General features: G+C 46.9%; 1 protein-coding gene across 1 annotated transcript in view; it reads left to right on the top strand.

The window, feature by feature from the left end:
- The window catches only part of LOC139386946 (receptor-type tyrosine-protein phosphatase F), a gene marked incomplete in the record, with an annotated part of 253682 nt that overhangs the window by 47987 nt on the left and 190128 nt on the right, over positions 1–15567 (top strand). Inside the window, 1 exon segment of the mRNA XM_071132849.1 lies at positions 11476–11664. Coding sequence (XP_070988950.1) covers positions 11476–11664 — 189 coding nt within the window.

A 15567-nucleotide genomic window follows, 5' to 3' on the forward strand; every position in this document is an offset into this window, starting at 1 on the left:
ACTGACTGACTGACTGACTGACTGACAGACAGACAGACACAGTAAGCCTCTGGGTTGACCAGACTAGACAGAACAGACTGATTGACAGACTGACTGACAAACAGACTGACTCTGTAAGTCTCCGGGTTAAACATATGTGATTTGATTGCCCCCCATCTATCTTCAGAGTTCATACTGTTAGGTGACCTAAACTGGGATATGCTTAACACCCCGGCCGTCCTACAATCTAAGCTAGATGCCCTCAATCTCACACAAATGATCAAGGAACCTACCAGGTACAACCCTATATCCGTAACTATGGGCACCCTCTTAGATGTCATCCTGACCAACTTGCCCTCTATATACACCTCTGCTGTCTACAAACAGAATTTCAGCGATCACTGCTTCATTGCCTGCTTCCATAATGGGTCTGCAGTCAAATGACCACCCCGCATCACTGTCAATTGCTCCCTAAAACACTTCAGCGAGCAGGCCTTTCTAATTTACCTCATCCCGTCAGTAGAGGATGTCTGGTTGCTCTTTGAAAGTGCTTTCCTCACCATCTTAAATAAGTATTCCCCATTCAAAAAATTTAGAACTAACAACAGATATAGGCTATGGTTCCCGACTTGACTGCCCTTGACCAGCACAAAACATCCAGTGGCGTTCTGCATTAGCATCGAATAGCCCCCGTGATATGCAACTTTTCAGGGAAGTCAGGAATCAATATACACAGTCAGTTAGGAAAGCAAAGGCTAGCTTTTTCAAACAGAAATTTGCATCCTGTAGCGCTAATTCCAAAAGGTTCTGGGACACTGTCCATGGAGAATAAGAGCATCTCCTCCCAGCTGCCCACTGCACTGAGGCTAGGAAACACTGTCACCAGCGATAAATCTACGATAATCGATCATTTTAATAAGCATTTTTCTACAGCTGGACATGCTTTCCACCTGTCTACCCCTTCACCGGCCAACAGCTCTGCAGCAACTTGCCCAAATCCAAACAACTGATGTTCTGAAAGAGCTGCAAAATCTGGATCCCTACAAATCAGCTGTGCTAGACAGTCTGGACCCTCTCTGTCTAAAATTATCCGGCAAAATTGTTGCAACACCTATTACTAGCCTGTTCAACCTCTCTTTCGTATCGTCTGAGATCCCCATAGATTAGAAAGCTGCTGCGGTCATCCCCCTCTTCAAAGGGGGAGACACTCTAGACCCAAACTGTTATAGACCAGGCGCAGGAAAGCAAAAACTGTGTTTACAACGCCGCAGTTTAGTAATAAAAACCACCCGGAAACAGAACAATTAATAAATGGGTTCAAAACCCGTCGCACACCAGACATAACGTGCACAAGCACTTACAATAAACAATTCTGGACAAAGACATGGGGGGAACAGAGGGTTAAATACACAACATGTAATGATGGAATAGAAACCAGGTGTGATGGAAGACAAGACAAAACAAATGGAAAATGAAAAGTAGATTGATGATGGCTAGAAGACGCTGCCTGAACAACGAGAGGCACCGACTTCGGGGGAAGTCGTGACACTGGACCTGTATCCATCCTGCCCTGCCTTTCTAAAATCTTCGAAAGCCAAGTTAACAAACAGATCACCGACCATTTTGAATCCCACAGTATCTTCTCCACTATGCAATCTGGTTTCTGAGCTGGTCATGGGGGCACCTCAGCGATGCTCAAGGTCCTAAACAATATCATAACCGGCATCAATAAGAGACATTACTGTGCAATACTCTTCATCGACATGGCCAAGGCTTTCGAATTCTGTCAATCACCGCATTCTTATCAGCAGACTCAACAGTCTTGGTTTCTCTAATGACTGCCTCGCCTGGTTCACCAACTACTTCTCTGATAGAGCTCAGTATGTCAAATTGGAGGGCCTGTTGTCCGGACCTCTGGCAGTCTCTATGGGGGTGCCACACAGTGTTCAATTCTCGGGCCGACTCTTTTCTCTGTATATATCAATGATGTTGCTCTTGCTGCTGGTGATTCCCTGATCCACCTCTATGCAGACAACACCATTCTGTATACTTCTGGCCCTTCTTTGGACACGGTGTTAACAAACCTCCAGACGAGCTTCAATGCCATACAACACGCCTTCCGTGGCCTCCAACTGCTTTTAAATGCTAGTAAAACTAAATGCATGCTCTTCAACCGATCGCTGCCCTCACCCTCCCGCCCGCCTAGCATCACTACTCTGGACGGTTCTGACTTAGAATATGTGGACAACTACAAATACCTAGGTGTCTGGTTAGACTGTAAACTATCCTTCCAGACTCACATTAAGCATCTCCAATCCAAAATTAAATCTAGAATCAGCTTCCTATTTCGCAACAAAGCCTCCTTCACCCATGCTGCCAAACATACCCTTGTAAAACTGACAATCCGACCGGACCTTGGCTTCAGCGATGTCATTTACAAAATAGCCTCCAACACTCTACTCAGCAAATTGGATGCAGTCTATCACAGTGCCATCCGTTTTATCACCAAAGCCCCATACACTACCCACCACTGCGACCTGTATGCTCTCGTTGGCTGGCCCTCGCTTCATATTTGTCGCCAAACCCACTGGCTCCAGGTCATCTGTAAGTCTTTGCTAGGTAAAGCCCCGCCTTATCTCAGCTCACTGGTCACCATAGCAACACCCACCCGTAGCACGCGCTCCAGCAGGTATATCTCACTGGTCACCCCCAAAGCCAATTCCTCTTTTGGCTGCCTTTCCTTCCAGTTCTCTGCTGATAATGACTGGAACAAACTGCAAAAATCTCTGAAGCTGGAGACTCGTATCTCCCTCTCTAACTTTAAGCATCAGCTGTCAGAGCAGCTTACCTATCATTGTACCCGTACACAGCCAATCTGTAAATAGCACATCCAACTACCTCATCCCCATGTTGTTTCTTATCCTCTTGCTCTTTTGCACCCCAGTATCTCTACCTGCACATCATCATCTGCACATATATCACTCCAGTGTTAATGCTAAATTGTAATTATTTCTCCTCCATGGCCTATTTATTGCCTTACCTCCCTAATCTTCTACATTTGCACACACTGTACATAGATTTTTCTATTGTGCTATTGACTGTATGTTTGTTTATGTGTAACTCTGTGTTGTTGTTTTTGTCACACTGCTTTGCTTTATCTTGGCCAGGTCGCAGTTGTAAATGAGAACTTGTTCTGAACTGGCCGACCTGGTTATATAAAGGTGAAATAAAATAAATGAACTACTTGAGAAAAAGCTAGGCAAATTATGTGAATTTACAGATAATTTCTTTGTCATGGGTATATTATGTCTAGAGTTGCCTTTTCGGAGGAGAAACCATGATTTCTGTCAGCAGAAGGACGTCTTCCTCAGCAGGCCTGGGTTGCATCTCAAATATGCCCTATTCCATATACAGGGCCCTCTGTTGACCAGAGCCCATGGTGTAAAGTAATGCACTACCATAGAAATAAGCCGCCATTTTAGAACGTGACCCTAGTCTTTACTTAAACATTCCCAGCGTGCCGTTCAACAGAAAGCCTCTCCACTGTTCCACTGCACTCCAGACTATAAAAGACTAAGACAAAAGTTCAGAGCTCTCCAGCTACACAGCCACTATGATGTCGCTGCTGCAGAGTGTGTGGGCTTGTGTATCTGTGTGTAGCTAGTACTGTATGTGAGTGTGGGCCCACCATGATGCTGGGGTTGGAGTGTAAGGCCCCTAAGGTGGTGGGGTTGGAGTGTGGGGCCCCCATGGTGCTGGGGTTGGAGTGTAAGGCCCCTAAGGTGGTGGGGTTGGAGTGTGGGGCCCCCCATGGTGGTGCGGTTGGAGTGTAAGGCCCCCATGGTGGTGGGGTTGGAGTGTGGGGCCCCCATGGTGGTGGGGTTGGAGTGTATGGCCCCCATGGTGGTGGGGTTGGAGTATGGGCCCCCATGGTGGTGGGGTTGGAGTGTGGGCCCCCCATGGTGGTGGGGTTGTATGTGTAAGGCCCCCATGGTGCTGGGGTTGGAGTGTGGTCCCCCATGGTGCTGGGGTTGGAGTGTAAGACCCCCATGGTGATGGAGTTGGAGTGTGGGGCCCCCATGGTGCTGGGGTTGGAGTGTAAGGCCCCCATGGTGCTGGGGTTGGAGTGTGGGGCCCCCATGGTGGTGCGTTTGGAGTGTGGGGCCCCATGGTGGTGGGGTTGGAGTGTGTGGCCCCCATGGTGGTGGGGTTGGAGTGTGGGGCCCCATGGTGGTGGGGTTGGAGTGTGGGGCCCCCATGGTGGTGGGGTTGGAGTGTGGGGCCCCTATGATGGTGGGGTTGGAGTGTGGTTCCCCATGGTGGTGGGGTTGGAGTGTGGTTCCCCATGGTGGCGGGGTTGGAGTGTATGGCCCCTGTGGAGAGCAGTTTGTTTGCTCTCCACAGAATAACTGTGTGTGACTTGAACATGGAACTGAGCTGTAGTCCCAGTGGGACTAAGGGACAGGGTGGGAGGACGTGTGTGTGTGTGTGTGTGTGTGTGTGTGTGTGTGTGTGTGTGTGTGTGTGTGTGTGTGTGTGTGTGTGTGTGTGTGCGACCATAAAAGACTAAGACAAAAGTTCAGAGCTCTCCAGCTACACAGCCACTATGATGTCGCTGCTGCAGAGTGTGTGGGCTTGTGTATCTGTGTGTAGCTAGTACTGTATGTGAGTGTGGGCCCACCATGATGCTGGGGTTGGAGGGGCCTGGGGTTGGAGTATGGGCCCCCATGGTGCTGGGGTTGGAGTTTAAGGCCCCTAAGGTGGTGGGGTTGGAGTGTGGGGCCCCCATGGTGGTGGGGTTGGAGTGTATGGCCCCCATGGTGGTGAGCTTGGAGTGTGGGGCTCCATGGTGGTGGGGTTAGAGTGTGGGGCTCCATGGTGGTGGGGTTAGAGTGTGGGGCTCCATGGTGGTGGGGTTAGAGTGTGGGGCCCCCATGGTGGTGGGTTTGGAGTGTGGGGCCCCCATGGTGGTGGGTTTGGAGTGTGGGGCCCCCATGGTGGTGGGTTTGAAGTGTGGGGCCCCCATAGTGGTGGGTTTGGAGTGTGGGGCCCCCATGGTGGTGAGGTTGGAGTGTGGGGCCCCCATGGTGGTGGGTTTGGAGTGTGGGGCCCCCATGGTGGTGGGTTTGGAGTGTGGGGCCCCCATGGTGGTGGGTTTGAAGTGTGGGGCCCCCATAGTGGTGGGGTTGGAGTGTGGGGCCCCATGGTGGTGAGGTTGGAGTGTGGGGCCCCCATGGTGGTGGGGTTGGAGTGTGGGGCCCCCATGGTGGTGGGGTTGGAGTGTGGGACCCCATAGTGGTGGGGTTGGAGTGTGGGGCCCCAAGTGGTGGGGTTGGAGTGTGGGGCCCCATGGTGGTGGGGTTGGAGTTTATGGCCCCTGTGGAGAGCAGTTTGTTTGCTCTCCACAGAATAACTGTGTGTGACGTGAACATGGAACTGAGCTGTAGCGCTGGGGCAACATGCATCCCAGTGGGACTAAGGGACGGGGTGGGAGGACGTGTGTGTGTGTGTGTGTGTGTGTGTGTGTGTGTGTGTGTGTGTGTGTGTGTGTGTGTGTGTGTGTGTGTGTGTGTGTGTGTGTGTGTGTGTGTGTGTGTGTGTGTGTGTGTGTGTGTGTGTGTGCGTGTGTGTGTGTGTGTAGGAACAGGGTACTGGTCCCTCTCCAGAGGAGGACTGATTAGACCCATCAACCTCTCTGCACGCTCCCACTCACACTGGTAATTGGAGCTGGCAGGAGGGTGTCATGCACCCCTCCTTCTCATCCCTCACTCCTTCCCTTTCTTTCACTCTTTCTTTCTGCTTCTTCTGCCATCCACCTCTCCCTCCTTATCCTCCCCCCTCCCTCCTTATCCTTCCCCCTCCCTCCCTCTCCTCCCCTCTCTGATTCTACAAGAACCAATATCACTCCCTAAAAAAACAACAGTATTGAACAATCCTTGGATAGCTTTTCAGAATTGACAGATAAATTGATCCCCAATGGGAAACTGAAGGCATAGAAACGGTCAATTACTTGGTAATAGAAAATACATTTATTTCAATGACAGAATTTTAAAACAATTTTGGACTGACCAATGTAGATAGTTTCAAATACATGCAACTTAAGAAGTTACATATTACGAAATGTTGATTTTAAAATCTTTTGGACATCAGAGCAATCTTGAGGGAATCCTATATGAGTCAGAAAAGTATGTTTATTTGATATTTAAGATATGTAAAAAAACCTTGCAGAGAGACAATCCAACTGACATTCTCTCAGAAACGAATGTAAACTATTGGAACACAGCCTTTAACAGAACTGATATTGGCACAAGATGGAGGGAAAGTTGGAACATAACTAACCAAATTGACAGGTAATCCGTATGTCTGCGTGTTTCAAGACATGTCCTGATGGGACGAAACTCTTGTCATCAATTATCTTGAAAAAGAAATGTATACTTAAAAACTGGAAATCCAACAGTCCTCCATCGTTAAGACAATGGAAAAATCATTATCATTATGTAAATATTATTTAAATATAGAAAGAGCGACGGAGTGGAACAAAATGGTGTATTTGGAGGATGTGGCGGAGAGTAGTGCAGGTGGTTCTGGGTAGGAGTGATGTTGTTGATGTTTGTTGTTCTGAGATAGGGGGTGAGAACAGGTGGTTCTGGGTAGGAATGATGTTGTTGATGTTTGTTGTTCTGAGATAGGGGGTGAGAACAGGTGGTTCTGGGTAGGAGTGATGTTATTGATGTTTGTGTCTCTGAGATAGGGGGTGAGAACAGGTGGTTCTGGGTAGGAGTGATGTTGTTGATGTTTGTTGTTCTGAGATAGGGGGTGAGAACAGGTGGTTCTGGGTAGGAGTGATGTTGTTGATAGGGGGTGAGTGCAGGTGGTTCTGGGTAGGAGTGATGTTGTTGATAGGGGGTGAGTGCAGGTGGTTCTGGGTAGGAGTGATGTTGTTGATGTTTGTTGTTCTGAGATAGGGGGTGAGAACAGGTGGTTCTGGGTAGGAGTGATGTTGTTGATAGGGGGTGAGTGCAGGTGGTTCTAGGTAGGAGTGATGTTGTTGATGGGGGGTGAGAACAGGTGGTTCTGGGTAGGAGTGATGTTGTTGATGTTTGTTGTTCTGAGATAGGGGGTGAGAACAGGTGGTTCTGGGTAGGAGTGATGTTGTTGATAGGGGGTGGGAACAGGTGGTTCTGGGTAGGAGTGATGTTGTTGATAGGGGGTGGGAACAGGTGGTTCTGGGTAGGAGTGATGTTGATAGGGGGTGGGAACAGGTGGTTCTGGGTAGGAGTGATGTTGTTGACAGGGGGTGAGAACAGGTGGTTCTGGGTAGGAGTGATGTTGTTGATAGGGGGTGGGAACAGGTGGTTCTGGGTAGGAGTGATGTTGTTGATGTTTGTTGTTCTGAGATAGGGGGTGAGAACAGGTGGTTGTGGGTAGGAGTGATGTTGTTGATGTTTGTTGTTCTGAGATAGGGGGTGAGAACAGGTGGTTCTGGGTAGGAGTGATGTTGTTGATGTTTGTGTCTCTGAGATAGGGGGTGAGAACAGGTGGTTCTGGGTAGGAGTGATGTTGTTGATAGGGGTGAGAACAGGTGGTTCTGGGTAGGAGTGATGTTGTTGATGTTTGTGTCTCTGAGATAGGGGGTGAGAACAGGTGGTTCTGGGTAGGAGTGATGTTGATGATGTTTGTTGTTCTGAGATAGGGGGTGAGAACAGGTGGTTCTGGGTAGGAGTGATGTTGTTGATAGGGGGTGAGAACAGGTGGTTCTGGGTAGGAGTGATGTTGTTGATAGGGGGTGAGAACAGGTGGTTCTGGGTAGGAGTGATGTTGATGTTTGTGTCTCTGAGATAGGGGGTGAGAACAGGTGGTTCTGGGTAGGAGTGATGTTGTTGATAGGGGGTGAGTGTAGGTGGTTCTGGGTAGGAGTGATGCTGTTGATAGGGGGTGAGTGCAGGTGGTTCTGGGTAGGAGTGATGTTATTGATGTTTGTGTCTCTGAGATAGGGGGTGAGAACAGGTGGTTCTGGGTAGGAGTGATGTTGTTGATGTTTTTGTCTCTGAGATAGGGGGTGAGTGCAGGTGGTTCTGGGTAGGAGTGATGTTGTTGATAGGGGGTGAGTGCAGGTGGTTCTGGGTAGGAGTGATGTTGTTGATGTTTGTTGTTCTGAGATAGGGGGTGAGAACAGGTGGTTCTGGGTAGGAGTGATGTTGATGTTTGTTGTTCTGAGATAGGGGGTGAGAACAGGTGGTGCTGGGTAGGAGTGATGTTGTTGATGTTTGTGTCTCTGAGATAGGGGGTGAGAACAGGTGGTTCTGGGTAGGAGTGATGTTGTTGATAGGGGTGAGAACAGGTGGTTCTGGGTAGGAGTGATGTTGATGTTTGTGTCTCTGAGATAGGGGGTGAGAACAGGTGGTTCTGGGTAGGAGTGATGTTGTTGATAGGGGTGAGAACAGGTGGTTCTGGGTAGGAGTGATGTTGATGTTTGTGTCTCTGAGATAGGGGGTGAGAACAGGTGTGTGTGTGTGTGTGTGTGTGTGTGTGTGTGTGTCTCTCTCTCGGTGTTAGCCACCTGTACAGCTCCCTGTGTGTGTCTCTCTCTCTATCGGTGTTAGCCACCTGTACAGCTCCCTGTGTGTGTCTCTCTCTCTATCGGTGTTAGCCACCTGTACAGCTCCCTGTGTGTCTCTCTCTCTCTCTCTCGGTGTTAGCCACCTGTACAGCTCCCTGTGTGTGTCTCTCTCTCTCTCTCTCTCTCGGTGTTAGCCACCTGTACAGCTCCCTGTGTGTGTCTCTCTCTCTCTCTCTCTCTCTCGGTGTTAGCCACCTGTACAGCTCCCTGTGTGTGTCTCTCTCTCTCTCTCTCTCTCTCTCTCTCGGTGTTAGCCATCTGTACAGCTCCCTGTGTGTGTCTCTCTCTCTCTCTCTCGGTGTTAGCCACATATACTAACAGCTCCGCTGTAATGCTAACACTAGGAAGCTCTGAACCAACGTACTGTATAACAGCCACAGCAGCTGTTTTCCTCTTGAATTATTACCCGTTTATGTTTCTGATACCAGGGAGTTGTTGACTCCTATGAGTTTTTTCAGCCCGCCCTCTCTAAAGTCTCAAAGCATATCCTCCTCCTTCTCAGAATGTTCCAACCAATTAACATTTTTTTGTTTGCATGGGCTGTAATACTGACACCTGGGGAGTATTCGCTAGGAACAAAAATTATAGCAAACGGAACAAACGTAGGTGGTAACCTACATTAGCTAGGCTAACACCAACATTAGCTAGGCTAACACCAACATTAACTAGATTACCACCTACATGAGTTAGGCTAACACCAACATTAGCTAGATTACCACCTACATTAGCTAGATTACCACCTACATTAGCTAGATTACCACCTACATTAGCTAGGCTAACACCAACATTAGCTAGATTGCCACCTACATGAGTTAGGCTAACATCTACATTAGCTAGATTACCACCTACATGAGTTAGGCTAACATCTACATTAGCTAGATTACCACCTACATTAGTTAGGCTAACATATACATTAGCTAGATTACCACCTACACCTACATTAGCTAGATTACCACCTACATTAGCTAGGTTTACACCTACATTAGTTAGGCTAACATATACATTAGCTAGATGACCACCTACATTAGCTAGGTTACCACCTACATTAGCTAGGCTTATCACCTATATTAGGTAGGTTATCACCTACATTAGCTAGGTTATCACCTACATTAGCTAGGTTATTACCTACATTAGTTAGTCTAAAACCTGTTTTTTAACAACAACAGCCCTTCCTCTAAAATGCCCTCAAGCTTCTGTTCAGTACTACCACAAGAATAGAGCTACTGTTCAGTACTACCACGAGAATAGAGCTACTGTTCAGTACTACCACAATAATAGAGCTACTGTTCAGTACTACCACGAGAATAGAGCTACTGTTCAGCACTACCACAAGAATCAAGCTTCTGTTCAGTACTACCACAAGAATAGAGCTACTGTTCAGTACTACCACAAGAATAGAGCTTCTGTTCAGTACTACCACAAGAATAGAGCTACTGTTCAGTACTACCACAAGAATAGAGCTTCTGTACAGTACTACCACAAGAATAGAGCTTCTGTTCAGTACTACCACAAGAATATAGTTTCTGTTCAGTACTACCACAAGAATAGAGCTACTGTACAGTACTACCACAAGAATAGAGCTACTGTTCAGTACTACCACAAGAATATAGCTACTGTTCAGTACTACCACAAGAATAGAGCTACTGTTCAGTACTACCACAAGAATAGAGCTTCTGTTCAGTACTACCACAAGAATAGAGCTACTGTTCAGTACTACCACAAGAATAGAGCTTCTGTACAGTACTACCACAAGAATAGAGCTTCTGTTCAGTACTACCACAAGAATAGAGTTTCTGTTCAGTACTACCACAAGAATAGAGCTACTGTACAGTACTACCACAAGAATAGAGCTACTGTTCAGTACTACCACAAGAATATAGCTACTGTTCAGTACTACCACAAGAATAGAGCTTCTGTACAGTACTACCACAAGAATAGAGCTACTGTACAGTACTACCACAAGAATAGAGCTACTGTTCAGTACTACCACAAGAATAGAGCTTCTGTACAGTACTACCACAATAATAGAGCTTCTGTTCAGTACTACCACAATAATAGAGCTTCTGTTCAGTACTACCACAAGAATAGAGCTCCTGGATGTTTTTCTCAGGGGACCATCAGCGTATGAAGACGCAGATTTAAAAAAAAGAAACAGAACGGTGAAAGAGGAACAAACTAGAGCTATGTGCCAATTCTTCACCCCTTTCACCCAGAGGTGCTCACTCCTCGTCATCGATTTAATAGGCGTAGAATTCCACACTTGAGGAGAGGAATCAACTAATCAGTCATCTTTAAAGGGTTTTAGTATCTTCTCGCTACCAAATAATACTCTTTACTATGCTTTAGGCCAATGGCATCGCAGTCAGCCGTCAGTAAAAAACATTGAAGGAAGTTAAAGGAGAAAAAATCATGAATCATAAAATGATCACTTTTACAATCCCAAATGATCTCTCGGCAGAATGAATTTGTCACTGGAGTGAGGAATTTGTCATGGCTCTTCTCTACCTCATGATCCTAAATGTTGTGATGGGTTACATTATTGATGTTTGTCTTGCTGGGTGGAGTTTGTGGGTGTCTATAATGTAGGCTTTTGTTCTCCTCAGGTTGTTTAAAGCTAGGCTTCTTCTATATCTCTCTCACTCACTCACTATTGCTCTTTATCTCTCTCTCTCTCTGGTTAGTACATGCTATGAAAATCACAGTTTATATTGTTATGTGAAGTCACGTCCTTTCTGGGACTGTACATATTCATTTATTTATATTCTCATCTAATTACATTTTTGGGTGGAAATATGAAGGTTCTCTCAACGGCTTGGACAAGTCCCGCTGTAGTCCATCATTCACACTAATCCTATATCTACTTGTCTCTTCTACAGAGAACCAGATCCCTCATGGGTTCCCCAACATAGACATGGGTCCCCAGCTTAAGGTGGTAGAGAAAACCAGGACGGCCACCATGCTGTGTGCTGCCAGCGGCAACCCTGACCCAGAGATCACCTGGTTTAAAGACTTCCTGCCTGTAGACATCAACAGCAGCAACGGACGAATCAAACAACTCCGCTCAGGTAAGAATGTCTACTCTCCCTGCAACTCCCTTCCACTTAATAAAGACTCATTCCTGCTTAGTAACAGACTTAATGGAGACCCATTCCTGCTTAGTAACAGACTTAATGGAGACCCATTCCTGCTTAGTAACAGACTTAATGGAGACCCATTCCTGCTTAGTAACAGACTTAATGGAGACCCATTCCTGCTTTGTAACAGACTTAATGGAGACCCATTCCTGCTTAGTAACATACTTAATGGAGACCCATTCCTGCTTAGTAACAGACTTAATAAAGACTCATTCCTGCTTAGTAACAGACTTAATGGAGACCCATTCCTGCTTAGTAACAGACTTCATGGAGACCCATTCCTGCTTAGTAACAGACTTAATGGAGACCCATTCCTGCTTAGTAACAGACTTAATGGAGACTCATTCCTGCTTAGTAACAGACTTAATAAAGACTCATTCCTGCTTAGTAACAGACTTAATGAAGACCCATTCCTGCTTAGTAACAGACTTAATGGAGACCCATTCCTGCTTAGTAACAGACTTAATGGAGACCCATTCCTGCTTAGTAACAGACGTAATGGAGACCCATTCCTGCTTAGTAACAGACTTAATGGAGACCCATTCCTGCTTAGTAACAGACTTCATGGAGACCCATTCCTGCTTAGTAACAGACTTAATGGAGACCCATTCCTGCTTAGTAACAGACTTAATGGAGACCCATTCCTGCTTAGTAACAGACTTAATGGAGACCCATTCCTGCTTTGTAACAGAAGCAAGATACAACTTTCCATCTTATAGTGTGTTTATCAGTGCTGCGCAACATTCAGTGAAGTATATATATATACTGAAGTATAGTGTATATATATATAATGTATGTATGTATATATATATATATATATATATATATATATATATATATATATATATATGTGTGTGTAGCAGGTAGATCTTCTTTTCAGTGGAAAACAGTACATATTTTAATATTTTTGGACTGCCCACACACAGTACCAAATGGACCGTCTACAATCTCCACATACCAAAATGCTAAAATGAATTAGTGGTCTCCAGCAGTGCAGAAAATAAAATAATTGAAGTTGCCCTTTTTCATCAAGAGGGACTTAGCTGAGCCCTTCTGAAACATGAGGACGGCGGGGGCACGGAGTAGAGAGGGCTAGGATGCGTCCCAAATGGCAACCTAATAGGGCTCTGATTAAAAGTGGTGCACTACAGTGTAAATAGTGTGCCTTTTAGCATCCTCAGAGGAGACAGTAATTCCAGCCTGGAGTTGCTCAGCAAAGATCCAGCCTGGAGTGGCTCAGCCAAGATCCAGCCTGGAGTGGCTCAGCCAAGATCCAGCCTGGAGTGGCTCAGCAAAGATCCAGCCTGGAGTGGCTCAGCCAAGATCCAGCCTGGGAGAGAGGAAACACACACACTGAAGAAATAAATCGATGTGCCTCTCTCTGCTCTCTCTGTTCCCAAGGCTGGATAAATCAATTGCTTTAGCCCTAACCCCAGATCAGATTGGGGAGAGGTTAGAGTTAAGAAGATTAGGTAAATAAACATCTTTAACCCGACCCCAGATCAGATTGGGGAGAGGCCAACGTTAAGAAGATTAGATAAATAAACATCTTTAAGGGCTGACCCTGGGTCTGTCAGAACGTAGAGAGAGTGTTAGAACGATTAGTGGCTCTTTGAGTTGCTCTTTAATTCTCCTCATCTAGAGGATATTTCTGTGTCCCAAATGGCACTCTATTCCCTATATAGTGCTCTACTACCTATAGGGCTCTGGTCAAATGTAGTGCATTGTGTAGGGCATAGGGAACCATTTGGGATGTGACCCGAAATCACAGAGGAGGTGGCTTCTGCTTTTCACCTACATGTACATATTACCTCAATCAATCATCCCAACTACCTCGTACCCCCAGTACGCCGACTCACAACTACCTCGTATCCCCAGTACGCCGACTCACAACTACCTCGTACCCCCAGTACACCAACTCACAACTACGTCGTACCCCCAGTACACCGACTCACAACTACCTCGTACCCCCAGTACGCCGACTCACAACTACCTCGTCCCCCCAGTACACCGACTCACAACTACCTCGTACCCCCAGTACACCGACTCACAACTACCTCGTACCCCCAGTACGCTGACTCACAACTACCTCGTACCCCCAGTACGCCGACTCACAACTACCTCATACCCCCAGTACACCGACTCACAACTACCTCGTACCCCCAATTCCCTCGACTCACAACTACCTCGTACCCCCAGTACGCCGACTCACAACTGCCTCGTACCCCCAGTACACCGACTCACAACTACGTCGTACCCCCAGTACACCGACTCACAACTACCTCGTACCCCCAGTACACCGACTCACAACTACCTCGTACCCCCCAGTACACTGACTCACAACTACCTCGTACCCCCAGTACGCCGACTCACAACTACCTCGTACCCCCAGTACGCTGACTCACTAGTGGAACTAGTGTATAGCCTCCTTATTGTTATTGTATTGTGTTATTTTACTGTGTTTAGTATCTTCTTTGTGGATGAAGGGCTCGTAAAGCATTTCACGTTAAAGTATGCACTTGATTTGAGGTGAGAGGCCCTTTCTCTTCACAGAGTCCTGTCTTTCTGTCGGTCAGGCAGTCTGTGGCTCAGTCCCAAATTGCACCCTATTCCCTACATCACCCACACAACGGTTACATCTCTTCCTCTCCGATCACTCTGCTGTAGATTTTCATTATTTTACTAACCTGAATTATTTCCTCTAACGTCTAGACTTGCGGGTTATCTATTTAACCATGTATTACTTTCATTCATTTGCCTTCTCTCCTCTCTTTCTGTCTTATTTACTAACTCTCGCTCTCTCCCTCTCTCTCCAATCTCGTTTGCGTTCCGAATTACCTTCAACTAGGTGGTACACCGATTAGAGGTAAGGATGATGGGAAATAAACGTGTTAAGAAAATGTCACTCCATCCCTCCGTCACCTCAACGTCAACCACCGTCAGCCTCTCTCCCTCGTTCCACCTCTCTTAACCTTCGACCTCTCCATCTGCCCTGTCCACTCTGCCCCTTTACCACCACTGCCAATGTGTCCACAGTCTTCACACTGTCCAGCCCATTCTCTGTTTCCTGTCAGTGTCCCATCTCTACTTCCAGATGCATTTTGGGAAACACTGGACAAGGCAGGCAGAAGGTGATAGCTACCTTGTGCATAAGCTTCTACACACATTCTTGGCTTTTAGTTCAAATATCAACGCCATGGATTTATAACCACTAGAGACCAAACTCCTTCCCCAGTCTCTGTCTCTAGCTGTAGGAGAGGGGTGTTATTTTAATTACAGGTCAGTCTCTGTCCCTAGCTGTAGGAGAGGGGTGTTATTTTAATTACAGGTCAGTCTCTGTCTCTAGCTGTAGGAGAGGGGTGTTATTTTAATTACAGGTCAGTCTCTGTCCCTAGCTGTAGGAGAGGGGTGTTACTGTAAGTACAGGCCAGTCTCTGTCTCTAGCTGTAGGAGAGGGGTGTTACTGTAAGTACAGGCCAGCCTCTGTCTCTAGCTGTAGGAGAGGGGTGTTACTGTAAGTACAGGCCAGTCTCTGTCTCTAGCTGTAGGAGAGGGGTGTTATTTTAATTACAGGTCAGTCTCTGTCCCTAGCTGTAGGAGAGGGGTGTTACTGTAAGTACAGGCCAGTCTCTGTCTCTAGCTGTAGGAGAGGGGTGTTATTTTAATTACAGGTCAGTCTCTGTCCCTAGCTGTAGGAGAGGGGTGTTACTGTAAGTACAGGCCCGTCTCTGTCTCTAGCTGTAGGAGAGGGGTGTTACTGTAAGTACAGGCCAGTCTCTGTCTCTAGCTGTAGGAGAGGGGTGTTACTGTAAGTACAGGCCAGCCTCTGTCTCT

This window comes from Oncorhynchus clarkii, chromosome 28 (assembly GCF_045791955.1).
Source record: "Oncorhynchus clarkii lewisi isolate Uvic-CL-2024 chromosome 28, UVic_Ocla_1.0, whole genome shotgun sequence".
In the NCBI taxonomy this organism is placed as follows: domain Eukaryota; kingdom Metazoa; phylum Chordata; class Actinopteri; order Salmoniformes; family Salmonidae; genus Oncorhynchus; species Oncorhynchus clarkii.